The sequence below is a fragment of the Bos taurus genome, chromosome 9 (assembly GCF_002263795.3).
Source record: "Bos taurus isolate L1 Dominette 01449 registration number 42190680 breed Hereford chromosome 9, ARS-UCD2.0, whole genome shotgun sequence".
Lineage (NCBI taxonomy): Eukaryota > Metazoa > Chordata > Mammalia > Artiodactyla > Bovidae > Bos > Bos taurus.
Genome location: NC_037336.1, coordinates 102,398,276 through 102,412,904, shown reverse-complemented (window position 1 = coordinate 102,412,904; position 14,629 = coordinate 102,398,276). Strand labels below are relative to the sequence as shown.

At 53.2% G+C, this 14,629-nt stretch overlaps 1 protein-coding gene across 4 annotated transcripts in view; it reads right to left on the bottom strand.

Annotated features, from left to right (window-relative positions):
- The window catches only part of KIF25 (kinesin family member 25), a 45,474-nt gene extending 31,803 nt beyond the window's left edge, over nucleotides 1-13,671 (bottom strand). For 3 of the 4 annotated variants that reach the window (XM_024997155.2, XM_024997158.2, XM_024997156.2), the window contains exons 1-3: nucleotides 13,046-13,671; nucleotides 5,209-5,274; nucleotides 804-920 (exon numbers count right to left, since the gene is read on the bottom strand). In XM_024997155.2, the coding sequence (XP_024852923.1) occupies nucleotides 804-920; nucleotides 5,209-5,274; nucleotides 13,046-13,117 (255 nt within the window). In that variant the 5' untranslated portion in view covers nucleotides 13,118-13,671. The remainder of the gene's footprint in view (nucleotides 1-803; nucleotides 921-5,208; nucleotides 5,275-13,045) is intronic. The other variant, XM_024997157.2, reaches the window with a different exon arrangement.
- Nucleotides 13,672-14,629: the final 958 nt, after the last annotated feature.

The window sequence follows — 14,629 nt, the reverse complement described above, 5'->3', positions numbered from 1 at the left end:
TGGTGGAGACTCCACCTGCCAGTGCAGGAGACAAGGGTTCGATGCCTGCCCGGGGAGGATCCCACATGCCGCAGGGCAGCAATGTCCGTGAGCCACAACTGCTGAGGCTGTGCTCTGGAGTCTGGGAACTGCTACCGCTGAGCCCCTGAGCCCAGCTCCTGGGGCTGGTGCGCCCTGGAGCATGTGTCCACAGCAGGAGAAGCTGCTGCAACGAGGAGCCCGAGCACTGCAACACGGACTCCGGCCTGAGCTGCTGGTGGGGAGGCCAGAGGCTCCCATGGTCTCTGGTGGGGCAGGGCCCACTTGCCACAACTGGAGAAAAGGCCAAACAGCAACAAAGACCCAGCAGAGACAAAAATAAACAAGGAAGTTATTTTAAAAGAGCAGATCCACCGTGATAAACCACAATGGAAAAGAATATTTAGAAACCCGAACGTGCGAATGTGAGTGAATCACTTCTCTGTACAGCAGAGACTAACGCGACATTGTCAGTCAACTAAACTCCCATAACACAAACGCCGCCACAGCTGCTGCTGCTGCGTCGCTTCAGTCGCGTCCGACTCTGTGTGACCCCATAGACGGCAGCCCAGCAGGCTTCCCCGTCCCTGGGATTCTCCAGCCAAGAACGCTGGAGTGGGCTGCCATTTCCTCCTCCAGTGCATGAAAGTGAAAAGTGAAAGTGAAAGCAGAGCACATCTATCTTGACCCGCACGACTCACACAATTCCCCAGAAAATAACCACTCTCTCGACTGAACACAAACGCTCCTCCCACGAGTGAAGACGGACCCCAGGGAGTCCTTACCTGGGCAGCAAGGCAGAGCCGGGTCAGGGCGGAGAGAGAGTGTCCTCGCCAGGGCATCTGCTCCCTGAGAAGTGTGTGTGTCTCTGCCCTGCGGTCCCTTCCGGTCACTTCCCAGGACTGTGGCCCAGAAGAGAGGAAAAGACAACTTAGAGCATTGGGACAGACACAGGGGCCTTTTCTCTGACGGAGACACTTCCTGATTGTCCGCAGGATGCCAATCTGCCCACCAGGAGCCACTGCCCAGGCCACAGGCAAGCTCAGGGGCCACAGGGCATCAGTTTAGTCGCTCAGTCGTGTCCGACTCTTTGTGATCCCATGGACTGCAGCACGCCAGGCTTCCCTGTCCATCACTAACTCCCAGAGTTTATTTAAACTCGTGTCCATTGAGTCGGTGATGCCATCGAACCATCTCATCCTCTGTCGTCCCCTTCTCCTCCTGCCCTCAATCTTTCCCAGCATCAGAGTCTTTTCAAATGAGTCAGCTCTTCGCATGAGGTGGCCAAAGTATTAGAGCTTCAGCTTCAGCATCAGTCCTTCCAATGAACACCCAAGACTGATCTCCTTTAGGATGGACTGGTTGGATCTCCTTGCAGTCCAAGGGACTCTCAAGAGTCTTCTCCAACATCACAGTTCGAAGAAATCAATTCTTCAGTGCTCAGCTTTCTTCATGGTCCAACTCTCACATCCATACATGACGACTGGGAAAACCACAGCTTCAACTGTACAGACCTTTGTAGGCAAAGTAACGTCTCTGCTTTTTAATACACTGTTGAGGCTTGTCATTGCTTTTCTTCGAGGAGAAGCGTCTTTTAATTTTATGGCTGTGGTCTCTGTTTGCAGTTCTCCCCAGAACTGCCAGCAGTGATTCTGGAGCCCAAGAAAACAAAGTCTGTCACCGTTTCCATTGTTCCCCATGGATTTGCCATGAGTGGTGGGACTGCAGGGCACCGGCCACCGAAACAAGCCTGCAAGGACCAGGCTGGGCGAGCAGGGCCCAGGTCAGCGCTGCTTCAGGGGCAGGGCAGGCACAGTGGGAGCAGCAATTAGGAGGCCCCGGGGTGAGGGGAGCAGCCCACGGCCGGGGGCCCAGCGGGGGAGCCCAGAGGCCCCCACCATCTCCAGCGGGGGCGGGGCCTGCGGGCGACTCCCTGGAGGAGCCACAGGTGGTGGACGTCGAGGAGGACTTGCAGCCCAGGCGCATGTTCTGAAAGCTCACGCTGGTGCCTGCGGGGAGGACGGGGGGAAGGGGACAAGGCGCTCAGACTGCGGACGGCGGGCCCTCATGGTCTGGACGTCAGAGCATCACCGTGTGAACAGCGATGGGTCAAACTCTCAGGATGGGACGGAAACACGGGCTCCGGCCTGAGCCGCTGGCGGGGAGGGCAGGGAGGCCCTGGGCACAGCCAGCCAGCTTGGGCTCCCTTCGTTCTGTTTGACTCCCACGGGCTTCTCTAGGTGTTCGCGCTCTCACACTACGTCCTCACGAGCCAGCGGACGCTGCAAAGTTTCTCCGCAGAACAGCAAGCTCACGTCCCCACGCAGTGAGAACGAGTGGTTAGACCACCCATGACCCCACCTTACCACCTGCCCAGGAGACAGACACACAGCTCAGAAGCCACATGAGAGGTGGGCGCGCGCTCTACTCCATCAGCGGAAACCGCTGCTTGTCTTCTGGGGGCGGGCAGAGGGCAGAGGAGATGGCCGGGGGTCCAGTGGGGCATCCCGGTGAGGACACAGGCCCGTCCTGTCCGGAGAGTGTGCTGGGGGCCCACACCCGGCTGGTGGGACTCCAGCCTCCGAGCGGGGGTGCAGGGGACACTGGAGGTAATGCCATTTGCAGGGGGCACCAGGACAGAGGCCCCGAGGCGTGTGCTTGGAAGAGGGCACATGGACCCCGGAGGCCGGGCAGGACCGAGCGAGGGCGGGACCAGACGCTGAGCTCTGGGCAGAGGCCAACGGCCCAGGGGATGGGGCTCGGCAGCTGAGCAGCCGGTCTCGCGGGAAGGGCAGCCCTGCCCGGAGCGCCAGGGGATGCAGCCGACACAGTGTCAGACCCCGGAGGGGAGGAGGCCCCCACTGACACCAGAGGCCAGCGCCCCTGCCAGGACGAGGGGCCAGGTGGCAGGGCTGGAGGAGCAGAGGCTGGGGAAGAGGGAGGAGGTTTCAGATGTTTCTCAGGGAGGGCGACCCCCAGGGAGAGGGAGAGAACCAGGAGTCAGGCTGGATGAAGACCAACACGAACACAGGGCCCCTCGGGCAAAGGACACGGGGCTCGTCCAGGCGACTGCGAAACGAACACGGGAGTGAGTGTGAATCCTGGGAGGGCCGCAGTCCCACCATCGGGACGACAGCTGTCTCGGCCTGCACAGCAGGGGGTGAAAATGAGACCACCGTTTCGTGGCAGGTCCTTGAGTGCTGGACACACCGGCGCAGACACAGAGTCTGCTCCCACCGAGGCCGGGGGCTGAGCCAATGGTGTCGGATGCCGTGACAGTATGGGGGATGTGGGCCACAGAGACTGAGATTTTTCTGTCAATTTTCAGACAAGAATACAGGGACTCATAAATGCTCGAAATTTTACAGGCTGTATCTGACATTCTATATCTAATGATCTTACATGTAAAACAAGCAAAAAAAATTGTCTCAATGACAAGCTGGAAAAATGGTTGGCATTCCGAAGCTCCCCCACTGGTGGAACGAGCTGTGGTCCTGGAGAAGACACTTGAGAGTCCTTTGGACTGCAAGGAGATCCAACCAGTCCATCCTAAAGGAAATCAATCCTGAATATTCACTGCAAGGATTGATGCTGAAGTTGAAGCTCCAATACTTCGGCCACCTGATGCGAAGAACTGACTCATTGGAAAAGACCCTGATGCTGGGAAAGACTGAAGGTGGGAGAAGGGGCGACTGAGGATGAGATGGCTGGATGGCATCACTGACTCGATGGACCTGAGTTTGAGCAAGCCCCGGGAGCTGGTGACGGACAGGGAGGCCTGGCGTGCTGCAGTCCATGGGGTTGCAAAGAGTCGGACGCGCCTGAGCGGCTGCAGAACAACCACTGAGGCTGATGGTGCAGACACATGTGGAAACCCCAAACACGCGCCGGGAGTTTATTCTCAGGCGTGAGCAGCCCCGGCCACAAGGGGTTCCAGGCAGTGACCTGCCGGGGCAGCCTGAGTCCAGGACGATGAGGCCGGGGAAATGCCGCAGAATGAGTTCAGGGTGTCACCTTCCATCAGTTCAGGCCAGCTGGAGGCCGAGAGAAGCCATACAATAAGTGTGCTCAGAAGCTCCAGAAAATCACAGACTTGAAGGGGAGCTAATAAATTAATATGCGCTTTGTTTAAAGCTAGTGTGACTAGCCCTAAATTAACAGGCAGTTTTAGTGTGACTACATTTTTTCAGTGAAACAACAGGGTTATCTGCAGGGCGCCGGGAGCCTGAAGCTTGCTTCCCCCGGGGATGGTCGGGGGCCCTCCAGGGAGCGGGAGTGATTCAACGGGGGTGGGTGGTTTTCTGTCGCCGCTGTAACAACGCACCCCAAGCTGGGAGGCTGGACTGCGCCAACGTTTTCCTCCCGTCCTGAGGCCAGCCTTCCAAGACCCAGGGCAGAGCTGCGCGCCCTGCGAGGCCCGGGGGACCCTCCCCTCCACTGGTCCTGATGTCGTCAGGCCCCTCTTCTTGAGTCTTCCGCATTTCCCTCCTTTGTCCTCTGTCACCGCTGCCTCCGTCCTACAAGGCCCCACCCCAAATCCAATCCCGTCTGCAGAGGTCTTATCCCTGGTCAAGGTCACGTCCACAGCATCCAGAATTAGGAGGGAATGGACATCTCTGGGGGCCACTTTCCAGCTGACCAAAGGTGGCCACAGCCAGTCACGTAGGAATAAGCAAAGCAGGATCCGCCAGCGTTCCCCATGTGTCAAAGCGAAGGACAAATCTGCAAGAGAAGTTGGGCAGCACTGCTTTGAGCGCTGCCTCCTTTTTCTCTGGCTGTGGTGAGGGAGGCAGATGACGCGGGTAGAATCACACACAGGTTCGTCTTCGGGGCGGAAGGGAGAGGTCGACAGCTGACTGCGGTGCTGGGATTGTAGCCGTGAGCTTACTGAACACCGGACCATACGTTTCACCCGAGTGAATGTCTGGTACCTGCGTAAGTCCTCAATAAAGCTGGCTTTAAAAGCACAGGCAGCTTGTTAATTTATTACTTCCTAAATACTCATGAGCACAGAGATAATAGAAAGTCAGACCTACAGATGGTTCAGCATAAGATACTTTAAAGGGTCCTTGCTGGGGGAAGAAGAGCATCTCAACACTTTCTTCTGCAGAGCCTGAAACAAATCTGGACGCTGAGTCACCACACACCGGACATAATCCATCCCAACCGCGAGACAGGTAAGAGTATTACCTCCGCCAGTTTCAGGTGAAGAAGAGCGTTCTCCGTTTCCAGCTCAACTATTCTCTCCTCTTTGGCCTACAACCAAGGATCCAGAAAGCAAACGACCAGCGTCAGTGACAGTCACCAGCAGCTGCCTCCACCCCCAGAACGATGGCTCACACACAAGGCTGCAAGCTCTTGGCCGGCAAGGAGGGGAGCAGGCGGTGGCGGGGGCTGGAGGGCCACCCGGGACCCTGGTGGACCCCCGGCCCTTGTCTGCGACCCCGGGGCCCAGGTGAGAGCCCCAGACCAGCAGCTAGGGGCTTGCTAGAAGCCCAGAATCTGGGACCCTCCCATCCCAAATGGACCCAAGTCTGCATTTCAGTACGTTCTCCAGGTCACGGTGGGCACACGCAAGCTGGAAAGGCAGGGCTCCACAGACGCTGCTCATCAAAACCCACTGCTTCTTCCCTTTTATTCACTTACTCAGAATACACTTGTTAGAAACCGACTGTGTGCCAGGGACCTTCCAGGGGCTGTGGAGTCAGCACCCTTGTGGGGTAACTCACACACCCGTGGATGGAGCCGGTGAGCGGAGAGAGTAGCAGCTCCGCTAGAACTGAAACAGGCAATGTGAGCTCGGACAGGCCACTCCCTGGAGGCGGGCGGGTGAAGGGGGGAGCCCGTGCAAAGGCCATGTGGCAGGAGTGAGCTTAGCAAGCGCAGGCACAGAGGGAAGGCCAGTCAGCCTGGGGCACGGCAGCGAGGGTTCCCTGACCCCTGGAGGGAGGCGTGAGCAGGCAGGAAGGAGCTGCAGAGCTCAGGGCGGAGGAGTCTCAGTATTAGCCACGCACGGATGCTGAGAGCACCAGCTCCTTGGGGGTCTGGGGGAGAGGACAGTGCCAGCTCCCGGGAAGGCGGGCTCAGGGGGGCCCTCCCGCTGGGGAGCCTTCCTTCCCCCAGGCTTTGACGAGCAGCTCACAAGGAACCTGGTCAGTTCAGGACATGTGAACTTTGTGGACATGTGAACTCTATGTGACTGCTGAGAAAACCCGAAACCTGGAGCCATCTAGATTTCTGTTATCCAACGCAGTCAATTTTACCTCTTAAAAAACAACGCCTCAAATATTTCCCTGAGAGTTCGCTTAATCCTAAGATCCCACCAGCTCTTACCTCGACAGGTGCAATGGTCAACGCCCACCCCCGACTGCAGCTGTCCTAAGCGACAGCTCACACACCACTCGCCCAGCTGAGTGGACGATTCAGAGACTCTTAAGTACATTCATAGCTGTGCGACAGTCGCCAAAACTAACTTCAGAATCTGTTCACCACCCCCAAAAGAAACCCACATCATCACCCCTGACTCGCCACACCCAGCGCTGGGAAACCACTCACTCACTTCCAGTTCCTGCATTTCTGCCAGTTCTGGACACTGTAAATAGAGTCATACGAAGTGGGGTCCTCTGTGACAGGCTTCCTCCCCTCAGCACATGTTTTTAAGGCGTAACTGCATCGCGGCATGTTTCAGCATCTCGTTCCTTTATTGCCTGATACTATCCCATTGTTCAGAGGGGCCACACCTGTCATTCACCAGCTGAGGGCCAGCGGGGCGGCCTCCCATCTTTGGCTGTGATGAAGGGGGCTGCTCTGAGAGTCCCTCCCTTTGCTGAGGACGCTCTCCTCAAGCTTGCGCGTGCCCTAGGACTGGCACTGCACGCAGGGCCCGTCTGCAGCCGGTGGAGGAAACGCCGGGCTGCATTCATTTCACACCCCCACCCGCAGCGTGCGTGAACTCCGGCTCCTCTGGCCCGCCCAGCTGCCCTCTGTTTTTCTGATGACAGTCCTCCAGGGAGTGCGCAGCAGCACCTTGCTGGGGTCTGGTCTGGATGTGCCTGGTGGCTGGTGGCCCCGAGCACTGTTTCAGAGGGCAAGCCTTACCCACCCTCAGGGGGCAAATTCCCTCCAAAACATCTGGTCATCTTTGCTGATACCGCTCACTGCTATGGAGTAGAAACACCACTGACTTCTGTGTATTGACCGTGTATCCCACCACCTTGCTGAGCTCGTCTTGTTCAGTTGCAAAGTCATGTCCGACTCTTTGTGACCCCATGGTCTGCAGCACGCCAGGCTTTCCTGTCCTTCACTATCCCCTAGAGCTTGCTTAAACTCATGTGTATTGAGTCGGTGATGCCATCCAACCATCTCACCCTCTGTTGTCTCCTTCTCCTCCTGCCTTCAATCTTTCCCGGCATCAGGGACTTTTCCAATGAATCAGCTCTTCACATCAGGTGGCCAAAGTATTGGAGTTTCAGCTTCAGCATCAGTCCTTCCAATGAATATTCAGGACTGATTTCCTCTAGGATGGACTGGTTGGATCTCCTTGCAGTCCAAGGGACTCTCAAGAGTCTTCTCCAACACCACAGTTCAAAAGCATCAATCCTTCAGTGCTCAGCTTTCTTTATGGTCCAACTCTCACATCCCTAAATGACTACTGGAAAAACCATAGCTGACCTCACTTTTTAGTGCTAATAGTTTTTTAGGTGTTTTTTTGGTGGGGGGATGTGTGAATTCCTTAGGGTTTTCTGTGTATGAGATCATGTCATGTACAAACAGTCTTCTTTCCTGATCCACATGCCACCCCCCCATTATCTTATCTAATCATCCTGACTAACGCTGCCAGGATGAGACTGGACACAAGCGGGGACGACGAGCACCTTCCTCTCATTCATCATTAAGGACAAGGCCTGATGGTCGCTGTGGGTTTGCACGGGTGCCCTTTATCAGGTTGATGGATTCCTCTCTGTTCCTAGATGGCTGAGTGCTTTTTCACGAAGGGGAGCTGAATATTGTCAAATGCTGTTTTCTGGGTTGATTGAAATAAGGGTGGAGGTTTTGGCCTTTATTCTAGTGATGTGGTTTATTACATTAACTGATTTTTGTTGCTAGACCAACTCTGCGTTTGGGGGTAAACCCAACTGCAGTTTAGTGATGATGTATAACCCTTACCCTTTATGTACACTGCTGGGTTCCGTTTGCCAATGTTTGTTAAAGTTTGAATCTAGATTCGTAAGAGACTCTGATCTGTAGATTCCCTGAGGTACTTATTTGTGGCTGTGCTGTTAGCGTGATCCTGTCCTCACGGAGCAGGAAGAGTCCCTTCCTCTTTTATTTTCTGGAAGTTTATGAAAGACTGGAGTTAGCTCCTCTGTAAACATTTGGTAAAAATTGCCATTGGAGCCATCTGGGCCTGGGCTTTACTCTGTGAGGGTTTTTTTCATTTATTAATCTCTTTACTTCTTCCAGCTCTGTTGACATTTTCTAGTTCTTCCTGAATCAGCTTTGGCAGTTTTGTCTTTAAAGCATTTGACCATTTCACCCCAGGTATCTAATCAGTCCGCAGTGCTGCTCACAGTATTTTCGTATAATCCTTTTTATCTCTGCAAGGTTGGCAGTCAAGCCCTCTTTTATTCTTGATTTTATTAACGTGAGTCTTCTCTCCATCAACCTAAAGCCTTGTCAATGTTGTGCATCTTTTCCAGGAGCCAGCTTCTGCTTTTGATGATTCTCCGCATAGCTTTCCTTTTGTCTATTCCTCTTATTTCTGTTCTAATCTTTAGTGTTTCCATCCTTCTTCTAGGTTAGGTCTCATTTTCCTTATCCAGTGTGTCCTGAGGTGAGGTTAGGTCATTGGCACGAGATCTACCTTCTTTTTAAAATATAGGTGCTTAAATAAATTTCCTTTTAAGCTCTGCTTTGGCTGCATCCCATAAATTTTAGTGTGTGGAACCTTAATTTTCATTCATCTCAAAATATTTCCTAATCTCTTTTTGGATTTCTTCTTTAAATTGTTGGTTATTTAGAAGGTGTTTTTAATTTTTACATATTTGTGAATTTATCAAAGTCCTCTCTGTCATTAATTCCTGGCTTCCCTCTATTGCAATATGATAACATACTGCATCTGATTTCTGCCCGTTTCAATTTACTGAGGCTTGTTTCACGGCCTTGCATGCTGCCAGTCCGGGGCCCACCCTGCCCACCACACAGCCCCACTAAGGTCACCCCCGGGGCAGGTCATTCCTGAACCCCTGACCCCACTCGCACCTCCCCAGGACTTGGTTCCACCTGCTCTGAGGAACACTCTGGACCCAGGTGAGGCCCACGGTGGCTGGACCAGAATGGCCGACCACACCCTGGAGCCCCATCAGTTCCTTTCCGAGCTGACATTTACTTTGTGAGTGTGAATTTAACTCAGATGACCATTATATCTACCACTGTGGGCAGGAATCCCTTAGAAGAAATGGAGTAACCCTCACAGTCAAAAAGAGTCCGAAATGCAGTACTTGGGTGTAATCTCAAAAACGAGAGAATGATCTCTGTTTGTTTCCAAGGGAAACCATCCAATATCCAAGTCTATGCCCCGACCACTGATGCTGAAGAAGCTGAAGCCGAACGGTTCTATGAAGACCAACAAGACCTTCTAGAACTAACATCCAAAAAAGATGTCCTTTTCATTATAGGGGACTGGATGCAGAAGTAGGGAGTCGAGAGACACCTGGAGTAACAGGCAAGTTTGGCCTTGGAGGACAAAACGAAGCAGGGCAAAGGCTAAAAGAGTTTTGCCAAGAAAACACACTGGTCATAACAAACACCCTCTTCCAACAACACAAGAGACGACTCTACACATGGACATCACCAGATGGTCAATACTGAAAGCAGATTGATTATATTCTTTGTAGTCAAAGATGGAGAAGCCCTATACAGTCAGCAAAAATAAGACCAAGAGCTGACTGTGGCTCAGATCATGAACTCAGTAAGGAGTTCAAAATTTAGACTTGAAGAAAGTAGGGAAAACCACTAGGCCATTCAGGTGTGACCTAAATCAAATCCCTTATGATTATACAGTGGAAGTGACAAACAGATTCAAGGGATTAGATCTGATAGGCAGAATGCCTGAAGAAATATGGACGGAGGTTCATGACATTGCAGAGGAGGCAGTGATCAAGACCATCCCCAAGAAAAAGAAATGCAAAAAGGCAAAATGGTTGTCTGAGGAGGCCTTACAAATAGCTGAGAAAAGAAGAGAAGTGAAAGGCAAGGGAGAAAAGAAAAGATATACCCATCTGAATGCAGAGTTCCAAAGAATAGTAAGGAGAGATAAGAAAGCCTTCCTAAGTGAACAATGCAAAGAAATAAAGGAAAACAATAGAATGGGAAAGACTAGAGATCTCTTCAAGAAAATTAGACATACCAAGGGAACATTTCATGCAAAGATGGGCTCAATAAAGGACAGAAATGGTATGGACCTAACAGAAGCAGAAGACATTAAGAAGAGATGGCAAGAATACACAGAAGAGCTCTACAAAAAAGATCTCAGTGACCCAGATAACCATGATGGTGTGATCACTGACCTAGAGCCAGACATCCTGGAATGTGAAGTCAAGTCGGCCTTAGAAAGCATCACTACAAACAAAGCTAGTAGAGGTGATGGAATTCCAGTTGAGCTATTTCAAACCCTAAAAGATGATGCTGTGAAAGTGCTGCACTCAATATGCCAGCAAATTTGGAAAACTCAGCAGTGGCCACAGGACTGGAAAAGGTCAGTTTTCATTCCAATCCCAAAGAAAGGCAATGCCAAAGAACACTCAAACTACCGCACAATTGCACTCGTCTCACACGCTAGCAAAGTAATGCTCAAAATTCTCCAAGCCAGGCTTCAGCAGTACATGAACCATGAACTTCCACATGTTCAAACTGGATTTAGAAAAGGGACAGCATATTAAAAAGCAGAGACGTTACTTTGTCAACAGAGGTCCATCTAGTCAAAGCTATTGTTTTCCAGTAATCATGGATGGATGTGAGTTGGAGTATAAAGAAAGCTGAGCATGGAAGAATTGATGCTTGTGAATTGTGGCGTTGGAGAAGACACTTGAGAGTCCCTTGGACTGCAAGGAGGTCCAACCAGTCCATCCTAAAGGAAATCAGTCCTGAGTATTCACTGGAAGGACTAATGCTGAAGCTGAAACTCCAATACTTGGTCCACCTGATGTGAAGAACTGACTCATTGGAAAATACTCTCATGCTGGGAAAGATTGAAGGCAGGAGGAGAAGGGGGTGACTGAGGATGAGATTTCGGTGTTGACCATCTGGTGATGTCCATGTGTAGAGTCTTGTGTTGTTGGAAGAGGGTGTTTGCTATGACCAGTACGTTCTCTTGGCAAAACTCTATTAGTCTTTGCCCTGCTTCATTCTGTATCCCAAGGCCAAATTTGCCTGTTACTCCAGGTGTTTCTTTACTTCCTACTTTTGCATTCCAGTCCCCTATAATGAAAAGGACATCTTTTTTGGGTGTTAGTTCTAAAAGGTCTTGTAGGTCCTTAGAACCATTCAGCTTCAGCTTCTTCAGCGTTACTGGTTGGGGCATAGACTTGGATTACTGTGATATTGAATGGTTTGCCTTGGAAACGAACAGAGATCATTCTGTCGTTTTTGAGATTGCATCAAAGTACTGCCTTTCAGACTCTTTTGTTGACCATGATGGCTACTCCATTTCTTCTGAGGGATTCCTGCCTGCAGTAGTAGATATAATGGTCAACTGAGTTAAATTCACCCATTCCAGTCCATTTTAGTTTGCTGATTCCTATGGCAGAAAGTGAAGAGGAACTAAAAAGTCTCGATGAAAGTGAAAGTGGAGAGTGAAAAAGTTGGCTTAAAGCTCAACATTCAGAAAACTAAGATCATGACATCTGGTCCCATCACTTCATGGGAAATAGATGGGGAAACAGTGTCAGACTTTATTTTTTGGGGGCTCCAAAATCACTGCAGATGGTGACTGCAGCCATGAAATTAAAAGATGCTTACTCCTTGGAAGAAAACTTGTGACCAACCTAGATAGCATATTGAAAAGCAGAGACATTACTTTGCCAACAAAGGTCTGTCTAGTCAAGGCTATAGTTTTTCCCGTGGTCATGTATGGCTGTGAGAGTTGGACTGTAAAGAAAGCTGAGTGCTGAAGAACTGATGCTTTTGAACTGTGGTGTTGGAGAAGACTCTTGAGAGTCCCTTGGACTGCAAGGAGATCAGCCCTGGGATTTCTTTGGAAGGAATGATGCTAAAGCTGAAACTCCAGTACTTTGGTCACCTCATGCGAAGAGTTGACTCATTGGAAAAGACTCTGATGCTGGGAGGGGATTGGGGGCAGGAGGAGGAGGGGACGACAGAGGCTGAGATGGCTGGATGGCATCACTGACTCGATGGACGTGAGTCTGAGTGAACTCAGGGAGCTGGTGATGGACAGGGAGGCCTGGCGTGCTGCGGTTCATGGGGTCGCAAAGAGTCAGACACAACTGAGTGACTGAACTAAACTGAACTGAACTGAGGATGAGATGGTTGGATGGCAGCACCGTCTCGACGGACATGAGTTTGAGCAAGCTCTGGGAGTTGGTGATGGACAGGGAGGCCCCGTGTGCTGCAGTCCATGGGGTCGCAAAGAGTCAGACATGACTGAGCGACTGAACAGCAACAATATTCCTCTTCCTCAATTGCGTGTCCCCCGAGGGCCGGGGAGACAGCCTACTCCTCTTGCCTGATCTCTGACATTTAGCCCAGGGCTCAGAAGACAGTCAGTAAAGTGGGGGTGGGGCGTGGAGGGAGAGACGTCCCTGGAGGGGGGACACTGAGACCCTTCGGGGGTGGGGATGGGGAAGGCAGTGAGCGGGGAGGCGGGGATGCCCACCGCTGGCCCCAGGCGGGGGTGGAGCTTCGGTGGCGGGGCGGGGCTCAGCGATCAGCCAAAACCCGCTGGGGCTAAGTGGTGCCTTGAGTTGAGGGGCGGTGGGGTGCAGGTGGCCTGGGGTCCCAGGTCTCTCACCTGCAGTTGACGCTGCAGCTGCCTCGCCCGCAGCTCCCAGAAGCACCCCCAACGGCTGCTCCGCACTGGCATCGTCTTGGCCTGTGGGCCGTGGGTGGTTGCCAAGGTGATGCGGGTGCGGGGCGGGGCGGAGTGAGTGGGGTGGGAGGGGGGCGCGCGGGTGGACGTGTAGGGGTACCGGGAGGAGGGGGGGCAGTTTGGGGGGGGCGTCCAGGGGGGCAGGGGTCCTGGCAGGAGGGGCCCCGGGGGCAGGAGGGGCCCGGGCTCTGTGGCCCACACCTGCCCGGAAGGATGACGCGCAGTGACCGTCGGGCGCAGGGCCGCGTGGATGGAGCGCGGAGATGTGTCTTCTGGCCCCAGGGCCCGGCGGACAGGGCTCGGAAGGCTCTGGGCCGGGCCGGGTCGGTGGGGACAAGGACCCCTGCCCCTCACCTTCTGCGCGGTGACCTGCCTCCAGCCCTGCGTCCTGAGCAATGCAGCTGCGGCAGCTCCTGAGCAAACTGCTGCCCCCGTGGCTTGGGGGCGTCCCAGCCCGAAGGGCGTCTCCACACACAGCGGAGATGAGCTGGCCACCGCTGGACTCTGGGCCCTCCATGCTGGGTGCCCCCGGGAGGGTGACTGCGAGACGGAGGCCCTCCGGAGGCCGGGCTCAGCTGGGATCCCAGGTGAGGCCCCGCCCAAGGCCGCCAGACCCTGGCCCCACCCACAGGCCCCTCTCCCTGCTCTGATCGGTGGGGAAGGGGGTCCATGGTTCCTTTGGCTGCCACAGGAGACAGGGCTCCTTCCTGAGAGGAGACCGGGATGGAGAAGATGAAACTGCAGCAGCGGGATTTTTCAAGTATCTAATTAAGCAGCTGTCACTACCAGGAGAGAAACACATCACACTGTGTCCAGAGACTGGGGGGTCTGTGTTTTCATGGTCCTGGTGGCTTAGCTGGTACAGAATCCACCTGCAATGCAGGAGACCCTGGTTCAATTCCTGGGTTAGGAAGATCCCCTGGAGAAAAGAGAAGCTACCCACTCCAGTATTCTTGGGCTTCCCTTGCAGCTCAGCTGGTAAAGAATCCGCCTGCAATGTGGGAGACCTGGGTTCAATCCCTGGGTTGGGAAGACGCGCTGGAGAAGCGAACAGCTACCCACTCCAGTATTCTGGCCTGGAGAATTCCATGGACTGGGTAGTCCGTGGGGTTGCAAGTCAGACACGACTGAGCGCCTTTCACTTTGCTTGAGTTACCTTCAGTTACCCAAACCGTGGTCCTTAAACAACAGAAATCAGCACAGCGAAGGCCCAGCCCCAGCCCCTTCACCTCCCAGTCTGGCTCACCTGGCGGGGCCTGGTGGACAATCTGCTCACCTCCCAGTTCTGGCTCGCCTGGCGGGGCCTGGCGGACACTGCTCCTGACGCTGCCCTTGTGTGTGGAGCCATCCTCCTGCAAAGAAACGTCTGCGGCTGGGGGCGGTGCAGGGTATTTTTTGGCCGCACTTTTCACCTAGTGTTTTTCTCTGTTAAATGTTTTATAGTATTAAAAAAAAAATTCCAGTGTCCACTCAGCTGTATTTAAGAGTGATCATCAACAAGGACCT